The sequence below is a fragment of the Xiphophorus couchianus genome, chromosome 18 (genome assembly GCF_001444195.1).
Source record: "Xiphophorus couchianus chromosome 18, X_couchianus-1.0, whole genome shotgun sequence".
NCBI classification, from domain to species: domain Eukaryota; kingdom Metazoa; phylum Chordata; class Actinopteri; order Cyprinodontiformes; family Poeciliidae; genus Xiphophorus; species Xiphophorus couchianus.
This window is the reverse complement of record NC_040245.1, coordinates 24,924,881-24,943,075: the sequence shown is the minus strand read 5'-3', so window position 1 is coordinate 24,943,075 and position 18,195 is coordinate 24,924,881. Positions and strand designations below refer to the sequence as shown.

At 39.0% G+C, this 18,195-nt stretch overlaps 1 protein-coding gene across 6 annotated transcripts; it reads left to right on the top strand.

Annotated features, from left to right (window-relative positions):
* Positions 1–4,951: 4,951 nt before the first annotated feature.
* Positions 4,952–18,134, top strand: dyrk1ab (dual-specificity tyrosine-(Y)-phosphorylation regulated kinase 1A, b). 6 transcript variants are annotated; one of them, XM_028044774.1, is made up of 12 exons: positions 4,952–5,724; positions 7,511–7,577; positions 9,048–9,244; positions 9,521–9,613; positions 9,869–10,057; positions 10,149–10,296; positions 10,386–10,672; positions 10,767–10,913; positions 10,994–11,134; positions 11,234–11,537; positions 12,292–12,416; positions 14,022–18,134. In XM_028044774.1, the coding sequence occupies exons 3-12, from the start codon at positions 9,125–9,127 to the stop codon at positions 14,607–14,609; spliced, it is 2,142 nt and encodes a 713-aa protein (XP_027900575.1). In that variant the 5' UTR covers positions 4,952–5,724; positions 7,511–7,577; positions 9,048–9,124; the 3' UTR covers positions 14,610–18,134. The 6 variants fall into 6 exon arrangements, with proteins under 6 accessions (XP_027900575.1, XP_027900574.1, XP_027900572.1 ...); XM_028044773.1 differs by having other exon boundaries at positions 7,511–7,587; XM_028044771.1 differs by having other exon boundaries at positions 7,511–7,611.
* Positions 18,135–18,195: the final 61 nt, after the last annotated feature.

Below are 18,195 nucleotides of genomic sequence, written 5' to 3'. Positions count from 1 at the left end.
TTTTTGTGTGTGTGTGTGTGTAAAAATAAAAATGCACGTTCAAAGAAACAAGCCTGACCATATTTTATGACAGTTAAAGCTCAAGTGATTTATTTTTTTTTGCACTTGTGTAAAGACATCCTTTCAACTTTTTATGATTCAAATCAGTTCAAATGTGTGTCAGACCAACGAAACACAATAAACACAACTAAAATGTTATCAGTATGATTCAAGCATCTCCTCGCATGCCTTGTTATTGTGACAGATATGTCACATGACTTGGATATTTTCCATTTTAACTCTTCTGACATACAGCAGGTGGAACACTTTCCTGTAACATGCTCATTGTAAATTAGTTTAAAGTGTGCTCTAAAGTAAGTTACGCATAATCTGGAACGTGTTATTGAAGTGTTTTAACCTAATAAAATTTGACCGTTAGAAACAACAAAAAAACCCCAAAAAATATTTTTTATAAATCAGCTGGTTCAGTCACAGTAGCTCCATTTTGGAAATTACCGGTATATAAAAAAAAACACACAATGTCACACGGCTGCTGTGGGAGGTCAAACAGATGCCGCTTTAGGTTGTGAAGGATTACAACTAAAGAGAAAGCTGAATGAAGACTTTTCATTCAGAGCATCAACATCTTATATTACATGTGCATCTTTACGGACTTAAAGAGAATCTTTTCGTCTTTCACAGACGAAATCAAATCTAAAGATGAACATAACTTCAAAGAAGAAATAACAAATAGTGTTGTCGATTCAAAGCAGAAATAAAAACAGGTCTGCTCGTCAAGGCTGCTTAACAAAGGCCACCTGGGAGACAATAGTTATTTTTTCCTCCTGGCAAAACGTCACAAAGGGAACAGCTTGAATTATATATCACCTAAGTGAACAGACATAGAAACCATCTGATATGTGTAAAAGTGAGAAAATATTTCTCTTACACACTTTTAATATCAGACAAAGATCAACTGAGTAAATACAAAATGCATATTTTAATTGCTTGTTTCATTTATTAGGATAAAGTATTAACAGGTTGCACGCTTTAAACTGACAATGAGTCTTGTTCATTAGTGTTGAAGAAATGAACCTTTCTTGGCGGGATTGTTGTGTTTTTTTCCAGACAAGAGGGTTGTTGGACAGTCAAAGTCTATTTAATTTCATGACCTCGCATCTTATTTGGGTTTTAGTACCAACTTCACAGTCAAAGTCTTGTCTTTAAAAAGCAGCGCGCTCTAAACGTCATGGGGCTAAATTAAAAAATTGATACTTGACTGAGCCGTGGATACCTGCAGCTGCTGTAGAGCTGCCATGTCCTCTAATAATGCTGCTTTTAGATGGCCTGTCAGTTTGGAACGGCCATGTCTTCCTGGGTTTACAGTTGTCATACTCTTTCCATTTTCAGATAACAGACAGACGGACAGACTCCTGAGAGACGCCAAAGCTTAGGATCTTGTTTTATAGCCTAAATCTGCTTTAAGCTTCTCCAGACTTCACTTCTCTTATAAACTTCAGATGCCTTCACAGAACACTGGAAATTACACTAGATGATCTCTGTGAACTATTCACTTCACAATTTTGCGCTATTTTGTGAAAGTTTAAAATCATGACTAAACTGAAAGAATCTCAAAAAGTATGTGTAATGAGAATATATATATTAGCAAAGCACTTGTTTCTGTTTAAGATTTTGCAGTCGCATTGATTGATTTTGCACCAGTGACGGTCCCCTATTTTCATCTGACAATAGTTTTGATAAGTCTAATATTTACTGGGACCTAACACCAAATCCTTTTAAATTGACAATTTGAAATTAAAGTCTTAAAGGGAGGTATTATGTAAAATCGACATTTTTAGCTTTATGTCATGTTATAATGCTAGTCCCTCATCAAAAAAAAAAAAAAAAAACATACCTGGAATGTTGCTTATAATCATTTATGCATATTTGAGAAACCCTTAAATCTCTTGCCGCAGCCAATCAAGGGTGCCAAAACTATTGCTCCCACAAATCCCTGCCTATTTCCACAAAGCGTCCCTCCGCCACACCTCCCCCACTCTGCTCCTTCAGACTAGCGGCAGCAGCACGTAGCAAACACCTGGTGGAACTGCTCAGCTGCTGAGCTCATCATACAAGCTACATCTCCGTCCAACACTTCTAAGAACAGTTGTAAAGGGCATAATGAGAAGCATTGCTGTGATGACTTGCTGAAGGCAGAGTTTCAGAAAGAGTAGGAGCTTCTTAAGGAGATAGAGGCCCAATTTTAAGGAGTCGAATTGCGAAGCCAAATTTGTGCTCATATATACGGCTTGTTCATAACAACTGAAACTAACATAATTATTGTTCTTTGTAATGGCTGGAAAATACATGATTTAGTAGCTATCTGTGCACTTGTTGGTAAGTAATAACAAATCAAGATCAATGGGTGAATTAAATATCCAGGTCATCACTTGTTATTGAAACTAATTGCTGCTAGCATAAATTAGGGATTAGTGTTTTTGTCCTGCATCTTGGAGGGAATGAGGTCCTTCTCTGGAAAAATGTCCAGACCTCGAACTGGATGCGGAGGTGTTGCTGAGGATAGTGTTCGGTTTTAGGAGCATTACTCACCTCTGCCACCTACTGGTCCCTGGCTGGTACTGCTCCCATATGTGGAGCTTGCCTTATAGATCAGCTGATTCGTCCTATTCTTGCTTTTATTCTGACTTGAGTCAATTCTGTGAATAATAAATTTTGGTTTCTACTCGAGCAAAAAATATAGTAAAGTGCTTACAGTTGAGTAAATCCCCCCCCCCCCCCCCCCCACTATGCGGCCCACCCGCATTGATGGATTATTTCACATTTTTCCTGACTTTAATTTTTTTAATATATTATTATTTTTGATCTTACCAGTCTGGTAATTGAATTGATTCTTAATATTTTGTGACCATTTAAACTTTTTTTTTTTTTTTTTTAAAAACAATACAGTTCAAGTAACGAACTGGAGCCAAGATGCGCTGTCCATTACTTTTGTTTATAGCAACAGCTGATGAAATTCTCAACATTTTGACTTTGATTTGGTATTTATCATTAAAACAGGAAAAATAAATGAATAAATTGTCAGCATTACCGGTTTTTAAAAAATTACATGATATTCTTTCGTAGATGTTTTGACCTTAGATGTGTTCTGTCTTGGACATGTTGATACAAAAAAAATTTACTTGACTCTACCAATAAGGTGAAAGTAAAACAAAACATTGCTATTATTTTATCTTCTTTAGATGACCTTTAATAAATTTTATAAAACCTGAATGAGTGCTGTTTTTTTTTATTTACAAATCATTTGAATATATTCTGAACATCTAGACTTTGATGTTGAGATTTTATTTTAATTTTTTGTTATATTTTGGTTTTGTGTCGTATCGTAATTGCCTGGACCTGGCATGGAACCTGTTTTGTTTCTGTTCATATAACAAAATACTTTCCTTTAATCTTAATTATAAACCATATATATAACATATCTACCAAGAGAGTAGCAACAATGACTCCAAAGAACTTCAGGCCACACTTCCCTCAGTTATGAGTAGTGTCCATTTTTTTGACCGTAGAGACAGGAGAAAAATGGTTGCAAGATGAAAACCGCTGCTGAGCAAAAACAACATTAAAACACGTCTTATTTTTCCAGAACGCATCTTGATGATTCCCAAGACTTTTGGGAACGCATTCTGTAGGCTGATAAGACTAAAATTGAACTCTTTAGGAAGGTGTGTGTCCTACTAGCTGTGGAGCAGAAGTAACACCGCGTTTCAGAAAAAGAACATCGTACTCACAGTAAAACTGTCGGTCTGGGGATGTTTTGCTGCTTTAGGACCCAGAAGATTTGCTGTGATAAATGGATCCATGGATTCTGCTGTCTACCAAAAAAAAAATCCTGAAGGAGAATGTCCGGCCATCTGTTTGTGACCTCAAGCTGAAACCAACTTGGGTTTTGCAGCAGGACACAATGATCCAAAACACACCAGGAAGTCCATCTCTGAATGACTGAAGAAAAACAAAATAAAGAGTTTAGACTGGCCTAGTCGGCTTTAAAAATGCAGTTCCCGCCCGAAAACCCTCCGATGTGATGGAATTTCACAATTCTGCAAAATGGGCCAAAATTCCTCTACTGCTTTGCAAGTTATCACAAACATTTTATTGCAGCTGTTGAAGAACTTTGAAATAAGTTAAAGCAACATTTAATAAGGCATTGTTGAATTTGAATTTAAATTTGAATTGAATTTGTCACTGCTAAATGTGGCCCAGTCAGTTATCAGGTTTAGGTGGCAGTCACTTTTTCATACAAGGCCATAGGTTTAGATTTTTTTTTTCTTCCTTAATGACAAACATCTTCATTTAAAATCTGCATTTTGTGTTTGCTGGTGTTGTCTTTGACTGATATTTAATAGGTTTGATTGTTCTGAAAGATATGACAAACATGCGAAAATAAGCAAATTAGGAAGGGGTCAAACACTTTTTCACATCACTGTACATACACAATGTTCTTTATTTAAACATCACAAATAAATTGAAGATAAAATAAATAAAAATAAAAATGAATGAAAGCAATTATTCATTTTTATGTATATATACAATTGTCAGTTTAATAAATTGCTTTCATGTATTATGTTTATATTTTTATATTTCTTTTATTCAACTGACTGTCATGCATGGTTACAATTATACGGACAAAGTCCCGTCTCACTTCACTTATTACCACATTTTATTTTAATTTAACATTTTCAACAAAAAGAACAGTAGAATATATCCCACAACAGTATTATTATAATCATTATTACTTCATTTCTATTATTTGTAAAGAGTCTCCCTCAGTTTGTGTGTGTGAGCGCTGTAACGCTGGCGAGCTCAGAATTTATTCGTCATTGGTACATCCGGGTCCTCTTTTTTTTTTTTTGATTGACAGTTGCCATGGCAACAAGCTAGAGCATCGCCATTTTGTCAGGAGGCTTCCCCCCCCCCCCCCCCCAGCTCAGTCTTTTTCAAATGTTCTCTCTTCCCGCCGGAATAATGCTGTCAGTGGATATATGTTTCAAGTTTTCGGATTTCGAAACGGGTCTACTGAAACGGATTAAGAAGATCGAGGGGCCGACGTTTTAACGGAGTTGGGAATAATTAGGCGGCGCCGCTCTAACTCAGTTGTCCGTGTCTCTGGTCCACCGGGCCGGTTCACTGCGCAGGTTTGGACCGCGCGCCATTTTGTGAAAATTGACACAAAATTCCTGACCAAAAATTATAAGAGGACGCCGCTTCTGTTCGGTGACTAGGATGCTCTGGATGTAACCGCGTTGTCGTGCCCGTCGAAGAGACCGACGCATTGGTTGCAAAGACGGCGTTAAATCAGAATTTGGCGTAACGTTTATTTAGAGGCAGCTACAGTCGTTAGCTTCAGGCTAGTAGTCAGGGCAAAGCGGCTAACGTTAGCTGCGTTCATTTTGTCAGCTAGCGCTAGTTAGCATGTTGCTTGTCATCAGCTGATTTAAAAACATTTGATAAATTTGCTCCGATCGTGGATGTTGGTCATCGCAACCTTGGACATGAAGCGCACACAGGATATGACTGACGAGTTTTTTTAGGAGTTTTTTCGCCGGCCAGAGGACGGGGGGATTGGATTTACTCGCTAACCAGTACAGGGAGGGGAGAATCTCGAACTGGATAAGTTTCCTCATCATACAGTTTATTGGACTTTAAATGAAGATCGTGCCATCAGAGGTGAGCAATTTCATGCTGTCTTGTCGCGTATTTATCGTTCATTTATTGCCTTTTCTCTGATGTGTGTGCTGTGCGAATGGTTAACAATGATGGACGCGGTAGTGAAGTTGAAAATGGTAGCTTTTTTTTTGGTGTGGCGGCTAGCTAACAATTCGCGAATTCGGTTCTGCTTAACGTTTGTTTTCAGTCAGTAGGTCAAGGGATGGATTGTAATGTCGGACGGGAGGAGCATCCCAGCTGACTGTGAGTTATAATGTCTGAGTTTGGACGGAGTGTCATACTGGCACAGTTACTGCTAGCCCTGCTATATTAGACCTTGTCATTGTATGATTGAAGCTCTGTTAGCTTACCTCACACTGCTGTCAGTGCTTAACTTTGGTAATATCGGGGGGTATGTTTCGGGTTTAACCGTTCTAATTGAGCTAACCCGGCTAATGGTCAGCGTTGACTTGTTGACGAACCAGCTGAATGGGCCCCACAGCCCGCTGGCTTGAACACAGCGTCACCAGCTAACGTCGGGTTGGTGAGCAGATATGCTCGTCTGTCCCGCAGTTTTCAGGGTAACGACGACAACGTTAGCTAGTCGGTCTGCTAACGGTAACGTGAGCCCGAATCCGTTTGTCATCTATTTGAGGATTTCGAGTCTCCCACGAACGATATGTAAGCAAGAGAGGTGGGGAAATTAACTCTGAATATGCATCCCAAATTCTAACCATGACGAGATCTACCCAATCTTCTGTAAGTACAGAGCCACTCGGGATGCGTCTATTTACATTGGGGCTTTCTTTTCCTTTTTTTTTTTTTTTAATTGTTAGGATTAACAATTCTGTTTGATTCAGCTTTGGAATGGATCTATCGGTTGGGCGTGAGAAGATGACACACAGGCTCGTTGCTGGGATCTCTATCCATCTCTTTATGGCATAATTCGGCTTCTAATATCGAGCTAACCATCGTTATATTTACACATAAATAGGCCTGCGGATGCCGTAATGACTAGAGCCAGGAAAGGAACTGTTCACACGTTAGTACTGAACATTAAGGATCTAGCAGATGTTTTAGTAGAAACTTTAAAAAAAAGCTACAAGTGTGCTTACAAAAAGGGCTTTTCTTTGCCATTACACTTTCAATTCTGTAACCTGGACTTTTATTATACAGTTTTTTTTTTATTATAAAATGAAACCCATAGTTGTCTTAGTTTAATGCTAGCTGATGTGTTTATAAAATAAAATGTAAACCAAAGTTTATATATTTCAGTTCTTGGTCATTTTGCATAGACCTATATTGTAAATATAGCTGCTCCACCAGGGTTATGGCTAACAACTGCCTATTTTAAGATGATTTCGTGTCATAAATAGCAGATTTTAAATAGCATGTGTACTGAGAGGAGAGCAACCTTCTTTTAGGCCTTCAGCAGTAATAATTCCTATTCCACTGTTCAGGGCTCTGAGCTTCTCTAAGCTAATTTATTCTTCAGCATTTATTTATTTATTTTACAGCAACTCTATGTCCTTTTTTTTTATTAATTACATATATTTCTCTTTGAACCACAATAAACTCACTTTTTAAATTTTATATATGTATTTTTTTTTAAAATAAGGAATTGTATCTTCAGTAGTCGAACTCCCACAGGATCCTGGCGTACCCGACGCACTTAAAAAAGTTTTCGGGGTGTCCTGTTCGTCTGTCCGTTTCTCACCTTTTCCCCAACTAAAGTTCTCGCTTCAGCGCAATTAGACGAAACATGAGAAGTAAAGATTTGTAATATTTGTGTTTTTATCCTTTATAGTGGATTGTGGTTTGCTGCTGGACTCTCCTCCCAGGATGATATGAAATTTTACAGAAGATGCATCCAGGTTGGCTGATGTATGGGAAACCTTAAACCCATTGGTGGGGGCATAAATTACATTTCATTTTTTCCTTCTCCCCTTGTGCGGCTGCTTTAAATTCAATTTCTGATCCAACATTTTAGTACAATTTTAAATCAGAAAAAATTATATATATATACATATATATATATAAAATAGTGGAATAGGAATAGTGCTCAAAGGGGTTAATTTGTTTTTAAAAAGCAGAATAATAATTGAAAATGACCTCCTCATAAAATATCCCTGTTTTTATTTTTCTTAAACTGCTTATGTTCATCTAGTACATTTTTAAGAGCTAACATAAATCTATTTTCGGGTTTGTAAATGTAAATATGACAATACAATGGATAGGAAAGGGGGAAAAAAAGGTATGTGCTAGTCCTCAGATGCGTTGCAGCTCTGTGGTCTATCATCTTACAGTTCCTCTTCTTTCTGCCAGTGGATGTGGGGATTTTTTTAAAATGTTTTTTTATGCTTTTCCATAGCTGGGTCAGCTTTCTAACGCTCTTAGATGGAGTGCAGGTTTTGGGCTGTGCAGCTATTTTGCTGTCAGGCTCTTGTGTTGAAAGCAACCTCTAAGTGTGCCAAAGTTCAATTTTATTTCTTGTTTATTTCTTGTTTTCTCATTGGAAAATGGGAGCAGCTCTGCCCTGGCAACAAAAGTAGGCTATTTGCATACTGCGTTGTGATTGGTCTGTGCATTGATGGGCTTGCCAAATCACGCTGTATCTCTGTGGTGATAGGCTATGCTAATTAGGTGCTGTTGCTGGGATTCTGAATAGTGGTTACTGTGTAGCACTGGTGAATTGTGTTGTCTGGAGAGAGATGCTGATAGCTGAACATGCTATTTAATAATTTTTTGATTCCTTCTGGCTTAAAATGAAGGATGATTCACTGTACAGTGTGGAGATGCTGTGTTTTCACCCCTTCTCACTGCTAAACCTGCTGTTTTTCTCCCTTTTCCTCACAAAGGTTGATTTATTGCTGTTTTATTTTATATTTTCTTTATACTGGAATGCTTTTTATTTTTTAAACATGTTTAATAAATCATTGGTATTTATTAAACTGACAATTATTTTAACAATTTACTGATCTTTTGTTATTCTTCACATCTTTTAATGTGTATTTCTTATGTCTGGGCTTTATAAATTTAACAAGGTGTGAATGTTACACTTTATTGCATTTTGTAAATGTCTTTTATACATAAAGATAAATTTATAAATTAAAATTTTTTGTTCATATTTGCCCCATTCAGCCAAATAAAGGTTTTGTTTATATTGTGCCCATACAGTAAGATCGAATCCTTTATCTGTTTTATTTGTAGACAAAAGAAATCTGATGCTACATAAATGATGTGCAATTGATTCATATGTAAATGAATACCTTTTCTTTGCTTGTGTTTTTAATAAATTCTATGTGTGAATCAATGCAACTTCTAACAGTGTTAATTTCTCCCAGGAGGAGAGACTTAAGCATGCAAACCTTCGTCCGTCCGGCTTGCGCCCTCTTTTTCTTTACACACTGCTGGTCTTCAGATGGCTGCTCCAATGCCCCATACGCACCAGCAGTACAGTGACCGCCACCAGCCAAGCACTGACCAATCTGTTACGGTCTTGCCGTACAGCGACCAGACACCACAGCTCACTGCCAATCAGGTATCCTAACCCCATCCTGCTGCACCCCTTGGATTTAAAACACTTAGGAGAACCATCGTACTTACTGTAACGTGCAACACTGCTTCCCTCTTTTTTCCGTCTGTCACTAGGCAAAAGTAGCAGCTTGTCAAATAATGTCCCCTTCAATTTAGTCATGTTGTGCTGAATTACTCATTTTAAAATTAAATTATATGTAAAGTTAATAAATGTGATGTTATTTATTTTTAATCCGTCGTGTTTTTTTATTAAAAAAATTTTCTACTTTTGACACTCCAGAGGCACATGCCCCAGTGCTTTCGTGACCCAACTTCAGCTCCCCTGAGGAAGCTCTCCATTGACCTTATCAAAACATACAAACACATCAATGAGGTTAGTATGCTTATTTTTGTTCCACTCCATCCAGTTCTGTTAGATTTTACCATTTAAACGTGTAAACAATTTGACCTGGTCATGCAAACTGAGAGAATTTCTAAATGTAATTTGCAAGTCCAAAATAGAGTGATTAATAAAGCAAAATGCCAGATTAAACAATGTTGTAGATAAACTTTTAAAAGCTAAATCGTAGTGAATTGTCATAGTTGCTCTGTGTATGATTTTTATGTGGTTTCGTCTGTGAATTCACAGGTGTATTATGCAAAAAAGAAGAGACGGCACCAACAGGGTCAGGGTGAAGACTCCAGTCACAAAAAGGAGAGGAAAGTCTTTAATGATGGCTATGACGATGATAACTACGACTACATCGTCAAGAATGGGGAGAAGTGGATGGACCGTTATGAGATTGATTCCTTGATAGGAAAAGGGTCATTCGGACAGGTGAGTTTAAAAGTTATTGTGATTAAAAATACTTATTTAAAAAAGGTTATTTTTGCCCAGTGTAAAGATTTGGTAAAAATTTCCCCCTCAGGTTGTAAAAGCGTACGACCGAGTAGAGCAAGAATGGGTCGCCATTAAGATCATTAAGAACAAGAAGGCTTTCCTCAACCAAGCCCAAATAGAAGTGCGCCTCCTGGAGCTGATGAACAAACATGACACCGAGATGAAATACTACATCGGTATGTACTCCCAGTCTGGCCAAAACACGGCTTTCTTTCGCTTTTACTAAAAGAAAAATCAAATAAAATTCCAACTTGCTTTGCCGCAGTTCACCTAAAGCGACACTTCATGTTTCGGAACCACCTCTGCCTCGTGTTCGAGATGCTTTCGTACAACCTCTACGACCTGCTCCGAAACACCAACTTCCGCGGCGTCTCGCTCAACCTCACCCGGAAGTTTGCCCAGCAGCTATGCACGGCACTACTCTTCCTGGCCACGCCTGAGCTCAGCATCATCCACTGTGACCTGAAGCCGGAGAACATTCTCCTCTGCAACCCCAAGAGGAGCGCCATCAAAATAGTGGACTTTGGCAGCTCATGCCAACTGGGACAAAGGGTATGATGCCGCGAGTCGTCTTTATCTGTGATAAAGATGAGTGATGAAGCTTCTCGTTTGTTTATTGTTTTTCTTCTTCTCCCTTTCTGTGTAGATTTACCAATATATCCAGAGTCGCTTCTACCGTTCCCCAGAGGTGCTGCTGGGAATGCCCTATGACCTGGCCATCGACATGTGGTCCTTGGGTTGCATCTTGGTAGAGATGCATACTGGAGAACCTCTCTTTAGTGGAGCCAATGAGGTAAAAGATTACTAGTTATGTTCTGCCTCAGGATTTATGATGTATAACGTGATTAATTAATCTTTTTTTTTTTCCACCAGGTTGACCAGATGAACAAAATAGTCGAGGTTCTTGGCATCCCACCTAATCACATAATGGACCTAGCCCCCAAAGCCAGGAAGTTCTTTGAGAAGCTTTCGGATGGTACATGGAGTGTTAAGAAGACCAAAGATGGCAAAAGGGTGAAGCCGACTTTCTTCTTATGAACTGAAAACTATTTTTAAAATATTTGCGTTTTAAATTTTCGTCGTTTTTATTAAATCTTTTTCATTTTTCCACAGTATAAACCTCCAGCTTCGCGGAAGCTCCACTCCATCCTCGGTGTGGAAACAGGGGGTCCAGGTGGCCGGCGGGCGGGGGAGTCCGGCCACGCCGTTGCTGACTACTTGAAGTTCAAGGACCTGATTCTTCGGATGTTGGACTACGACCCCAAGAGTCGCATCCAGCCCTACTACGCCCTGCAGCACAGCTTCTTCAAGAAGACTGCGGACGAGGGGACCAATACGAGCAGTAGCGTGTCTACGAGCCCCGCGTTAGAGCAGTCCCAGTCTTCGGGAACCACTTCCAGCACCTCTTCAAGTTCAGGTAGAGGTCACCGGAAGCAGGGACACGCCCCGATTAGAGATGCACCAATCATTGCCTTTTCTGGCTTTTTACCAGTTTTTACTTTTCTTTGATATTTGACTTCTTAACTCCTGTTGTCTTTTCTTTTGTTTTGTTTTTTTTGGTTAAAGTAGCACAAAAAAGAATTCAAAAATACTTTATTGGTCCCATAGGGAAATTAAATTCTGTTGTAACTCATATGCACTCAAGATTCTTCAAAGAGTTGTTGCTTAGAATGAGATGATGTTGGTGATTTGGTTGAAGTGGTAGCTTCTTTCTCTACAAAAGATAAATAAATCACAAGATTATCTTAGTTTAGGCATTAAGCTAAACACTTTTGGATGTTTGACCAATTCAAAGTACTCTGAAGATGGCAAGAAGTTCCTTTTTTTGTGATTAGACTTGCCAATCACTGACCAGATCAGAATAGAAATAGCCTTTATTATGCCACAAAGGGGAAATTTAGGTGTAATTTAGGCAGCAACAAATCTAAAATTTCACACAATAGGTGTTAAAAATCAATGGAATGTTGTCCAGTACCAATTGACTGGTACATCTCTGATTGTGATAGTTTGCAAGTTTGGTTTCAGGATAATTTAGTAATCATATTTAAGGTTTGATGCATCGTCTTTCTAGCTACTTGCCGTTTACTTTATCCATTATTTTAACGTTATAGCCAGAGAACATGGTTGAGGCTTATGAAGTTGTGCTTGTGACACTTGTTGTTTACACTCAGGAGGATCGTCTGGAACTAGTACCAGTGGCAGAGCGAGATCAGACCCTACCCATCACCACTTGCACAGTGGAGGACACTTTGGCACGACCATGCCTGCCATGGATGGTGACAGCCTCTGTCCACAGGTCAGTTAGTCAGTCGGAAAGATTTTTGACTTGCTCTTTAATTTTTCTTAAAATGTAACAGAAAACATTAATTCCATTCTAATGAAGTTACAAAGTTTGGATCTCTTCTTTCAAATGAGGTTTTCTAATGTTGCTATATTGGAATTAGAAGTTTTAATATTGATATAATAGGTGTCATATTGTAAAATATTATAATATTGTTTTGGTTCATTCAAAAGATTTTAACATTTGCTTAAAAAAAGCTTTTTCCAATTCTTAAAGGAATAATTTGGCCTCTGTTGAGAGTGTAGTATATATATCTCACATGTTGGATTACTTTTATTTTGTCTTTCTTTTTATAGGTTATTTACTACAGTTGATAGTTCCAATAAGAAAAACTTTTACCATGTCAGAAATACCCGCCATGCAGTGCTTCATAAAGTTTTACATCATTCTAAAAACGTTTTGCAGTTTTTAAAACGTCATTATTTTAACGCAACAAATTGGTTATCTGGAAAAACACATTTCTGCTTCATTGACATTGTAATGCAAAGATGTTGATCTAATAAGGGTGAAACGTTGAAATGCACAAAAGAACTTTAAGAAAAGGCTCCAGGTCATTTCTCATGTGGCCAATTTTATACCTACACATTTCCATTTTGTCACTTTCTACTTCTATTCCTCGATTATTAAAACAAGCCAATGTAAATTAAACCATGTCTTACAAATTTATGTTTTTTGTAGTGAAGTATTTTATTGAATTGTGGCAGAAAACGCCTTAGACACAAATAGGCTTCTTTGTGTCTTTCTTAAAGGTAATCACATTCAAACTTTAATACGAGCACTTTTCCGTTCATTTGTTTCTGACTCCAGTTTGGACCGGTTGACTCTTTTGTGACAAATTAGGATTCCAGATCAAATCAAAAAAATAATAGTTACTATTTTTTGGAGTATTTCCTTACTTTACACTAGGAGAAATGAAATGACATCAGACTGATGAAGTGCTTTATTAGGACACTCAAAGACATGAAAAAGAAGAATAATTGAATTTAATGAATAGAAGAATATCATCACCTTCCTATCAGGAAAGACATTTCTTACCAAAAGTGATTTGGGCCATTGTTTTAGGAAGGTGACAATATAGAACACGACCTCATTCAGGGTTTCCCCCAATGTATTATAAGCCTGGTGGGCTGCCAGGCTTTACTTGCCACCCCACAAAGCTGCCATGCAAGTACACCTGGGTGGCGTGAGGATTGAACCAGCAACCTGCCGATTGCAGGGCAAAGTCACCCCACCGTCACCACTATCGTCCCAAAGATGGATCAGGCTAAGCTCATAGTGGGCGTGAGGGGGTACGCACCAATTGTGCCGTGTCTGCATGGTATTGTTTTTAAATTATGGTGTCTGCTTGTGCAGCTCTGAATTTTTGTAACTTAAAAAAAAAAAGTTGACACAAAAATATGGCTGGCTGCTGGTGACCTGCCCCTACCGCTGGGCATAGCAGGCTTTCTGGGGGAAAACCTCGATAGTATTGGATGTCAGAGTGGGTACAACCAGGTGGGCTCAGGTTGTTCTCTTTAGGTTGTGTGATACTGACTCCTCTCTCTCACCTGCCACTCACAGGCAAGACAGCCTTACCCACCCCCACTGGTGTGGGGAGGCGGCGTCGGACCCGAGTCAGTCACTGGAGAAACCCACCCAGTCCAGGAGACCACCTTCCACGTTCCCCCCCAGCACCCCAAGGCCCTGCACCCCCACTCCCATTTCCACCACCACCACGGGCAGATGATGGCGACGCGTCCGCGCCCACGCCACTACACCTCCCCGACACACAGCTCTTCGACGCAGGACTCCATGGAGGTGGTGCACGGCCACCTGTCCATGACCTCCCTGTCTTCCTCTGCCTCCTCTTCCTCGACATCGTCCTCTTCCACTGGGAACCATGGGAACCAGGCCTACCAGCTCCGCCACTTGCCCGCCGGAGCCCTTGACTTTGGTCAGAACGGTGGGCTGAGCATGGGGCTAGGTGCCTTCTCGAACCCACGGCAGGAGACTGGAATGGCAGCGCACCCTGCATTCTCCATGGGCACGAACACGGGGCCTGGCCATTACCTAGCAGAAGGCCACCTGGGCATGAGGCAGGGCATGGACCGGGAGGAGTCTCCAATGACTGGAGTATGTGTGCAGCAGAGTTCTATGGCCAGTTCGTGACTGCACTGACAATTTGGCTGTGTGTTTTGTTTGTTTTTTTTTTTCTTTATTTTTTTTCTTTCCTTTCCCTCCTCCTCTCCCCCCGTGCGTCATTTTTAAAGGTGGTGTTTTTTACTACAAGGTGTGTTGAGAACAAAAAGCTGCTCACGTCAGAAGGGAGATATCACTGAACCGCTTCTACAGAGAAAAAAAACAACAACAAACCCTTTGTTAAAAAGAATATATGTAATTTTTTATCTTTTTTTAATTATTTTTGTTTTGTTTGTTTTTTTGGGGTTTTTTTTTTGTTTCCTTTGCAATCATTAGGCACAAAATAATACTGCAGAATAACCATAGTGAGATTGAGACATCCATCTTACCATTTCACCAGTTTCATGTAACCACAAAGTAATCACCATATGGTATTATGTGGCAAAAAATGTCTTTGTTTTGAAGGAGCATTTCAAGAGCAAAGGTCGGAGCTCGTCTCTCAGCTAGCTTGTTGGTGAAGAAATGCGCCGGCGTCCTCTATAGGTTCAAACTGTGGAGCGCCTGACATTACTCTTCCACTCGGTCAGTAATTATTTTTGCCCTTTTTTTTTTTTTTTTTAAACTGAAATTTCACATAAAAGCTGCTTGTAAATCCTGTAGCTTGACAACAAGGGGGAAGTGTTTTTGCGGTGATATTTCTTGTTGTTGGTCTTTTTTTCCCCCCCTTCTTTTGTGTGTGTGTGTGTGACTCTGTTAAAGGGGAGCACATAGCGGTGGAGCCCGTGTGCTGGGCTGGTGGGGGGGGGGAGGGATTCCCACTGGGGAGGGGGGAGTGGGAGGTCGGATACTGACACCAGCCGGCGTTCAAAAAGGAGGAGGGAAGCACCACCACCACCACCAACAACAACCACCACCACCACCCCCAGACCCCACCCCACCACCTCAGGCCTAGAGGCCCTATTGTCCCCGACAAGACGCAACCCGGGGGGTGCGGGGGCCCGACACAGGCGAAGAGCAGCGACGGGGCACAGGAGACGAAAGGATCCGGCCCAGTTAAAGGAAGACAGTCAGCGGCTGGTTCTAGATAACCCTTTGGCCTTATGACTCATGGACTTGGAATGGAAATGGAGCTGGACATTATCATTTGAATTAAGATGGCTTTTCTCTATTTTTTTTTCTCTTTCTCTCTCTCTTTCTCTCTAGACAGCCCTTAATTCTTTAAGGAAATTTAAAACAACTTAGAAAAGGTAAATAAGAATGGTAATCTGAGGCCTTTCTCGACAAAGATTTCGTCTTCAGCAGGGGCCCCACATAACAGGGTCTTATTGTACACAACAACCTCCTAAACATTACTTCCTTGAAATTCACTGGTTAAGGATTTTGCAATGGAAAGAACTTTCTATTCCAGAGTCTACCTTTTTTTTTTTTGTTTTTGTTTTTTTTGTGTGTTTTTTTTATTTCCTCCCTCCCCCTTTTTGCATGTAGTCCCTCATCAGAACCACCCGCACAAGTCTCTCCATCCAAAACATGGAAACTGAAGAAAAAGAGTTAAGTGACTGCCTTTTTTCTCCTCAAATTATGCTGTGAATTTTACAAGAATTTATTTTCCCTTTGGATATGTTTTTATACCAAAGCAGTTGTTTTATAGCATATAGGTGTCTGTAACCAATAATGTAGCAGTTCACCACTTTGACGCAAAGTTTATCGAGATCTTATTTCAATGTCAACACAAAACAGCTGCAATATATTTACTTTTAGCAAAACTGGAGACCGTTGGCTATCGTGTATTCTGGACAGATTTGTTTGCAACGTTTTACCAAAACTTTTTTCCATATTAAATTGGTAGATTATTTTGGGAGTCTTTAAAAAAAAAAAAAAAAAAGAAGAAGAAAAAAACGGGGAAAAAAAACTTTGGTATGTTAGAGAACTTGGTAGTTACTCTGCAGGCTACAGAGTAGCAAGATGGAGGCTGATGGTTTGAAAAAAAAAAAAGGAGACTAATGCGTTCTATTTCTGTGTTGTTTTTTTCTTTTCTTTTTTTTTTCCCCTTCCCCCCATCATACTATTTCAAAGGGTGTTGCTGCCTTTCATACATCATTTGGTCAACTTAGCTAGTTTCTGCCGTGATGCAAGACTTTGTCATTGTCTTGCCAGGGTAAGGGTATTTGTGGTAAACCAGTTTGTGTTGAATGGTATAGTTCTGATTTTGGTAGGGCAAATCCCCATGATTGTTGTCCTATTCAAAGGGAAAAAAAAAAAAAAAAAAAAAGGTGTCTTGTCAGCCCCACCATAACAGTGCTTTGCCTAGGCAGACATGCATGTCCTCAAAACAGTCAATAACCAGAATATTTTTTTTATTTTTTTTTTATATCAGGGATTTTAAAGTGCTTTCTTTGTTCTGTTGTTCATTTTTACCACTTTTGAAATTTGAAAAATAAAAACAAAAGTATTTAAAAAAACAAACAAACTGCCCACTGTCACCTTGCCAATTAAGGGCGGGCCACAGGTCATGCTGTTGTCATTTTCTAAGAGAAACCATCCTTTCAGCAGTCATGCTTGGTATTTCCACGAACACAAATGTAAAGCTACCTATATTGAAGATTGGGGTTTGATCTGGATGTCAAGGATAATTGCAGATTTGCAATCATTTTATTTTACTTTTTATTTTCATACCCTGCGGAATTTGAGACATTTAGATCTTTTTGTCAGTGATTTTTATTACTGGCACTCATACTGGTACTAAACATTCCAAAAATAAAGACTGAAAAAAGAAAAAAATTTGACTGAAGTGACTCGTAAGTGTGCGCCTATTTCAGATCATGCTGATTGACCTCTTATTTAGAGCAGTTGTCATGAAATGCAGCCCCTTTTTAATAGTTGAAATAGAATTTATGTATATATTTATATTTTTTTAATAAAGGAAGTATAGAACTCACTACCTTGCTCCTGCTGGTATGTTGATTATGTTTGTCAATTTGGTGACCATTCAGTGGGCAGGAACTCCTGTTTTCTTAGTGGCAAAACCTTGCCTTTTGGCAAAGGTACTTGACTACATCAGGACAACACTATGAGGTAGGGTTTGAATCAAACAGGGAAAGCTAGATCTTCAAACCTTAATAATTTTCACAGGGTATATTGTAAGTGCATGTACATCACAAACCTTACTTTTGGTTATATGAGAAGCACATGGTTGAAAAAAAAAATGGTTCCATCTTTCATAATAAGCCTGTTGAGTTTGTGGGTTATACACAAACACAGATAATTGTCGACATATCTGAACACCCAACCGAAGTTGAAATCCTTTTTATTTAACTTGGATTTAGCTTTTTTTCTTCTTTCTTTTTTTTTTTTTTTCATTTTTTGGTTTCACTTTTTTTTCCCCACTTTTTTTGTACATGCAACATGCACTATAGAATTGAACAGCATGGGGGAAAGGATAAGTCCATGTATCCACAGATTGTAAGATCTAGTCAAGACTTTGCTGTGTTTATGACAATGCCCTTTGTATTATATTAAGACAGTCTTATGTATGATATATAAAAGAAGTTAATTGAATTGCTTTGTGTCATCATTGTTTTTCTTTCTAACAACATTAACACCGCTGCTGCATTAAATA

What these genes read in the sequence shown, in the direction of transcription:
- dyrk1ab (XM_028044774.1), top strand. Translation starts at nt 9,125, where the DNA reads ATGGCTGCTCCAATGCCCCATACGCACCAGCAGTACAGTGACCGCCAC. An exon ending in AGACCAAAGATGGCAAAAGG is followed by an intron (nt 11,135 to 11,233) that starts GTGAAGCCGACT and finishes ATTTTTCCACAG; the next exon opens with TATAAACCTCCAGCTTCGCG. An exon ending in CAGCACCTCTTCAAGTTCAG is followed by an intron (nt 11,538 to 12,291) that starts GTAGAGGTCACC and finishes GTTTACACTCAG; the next exon opens with GAGGATCGTCTGGAACTAGT.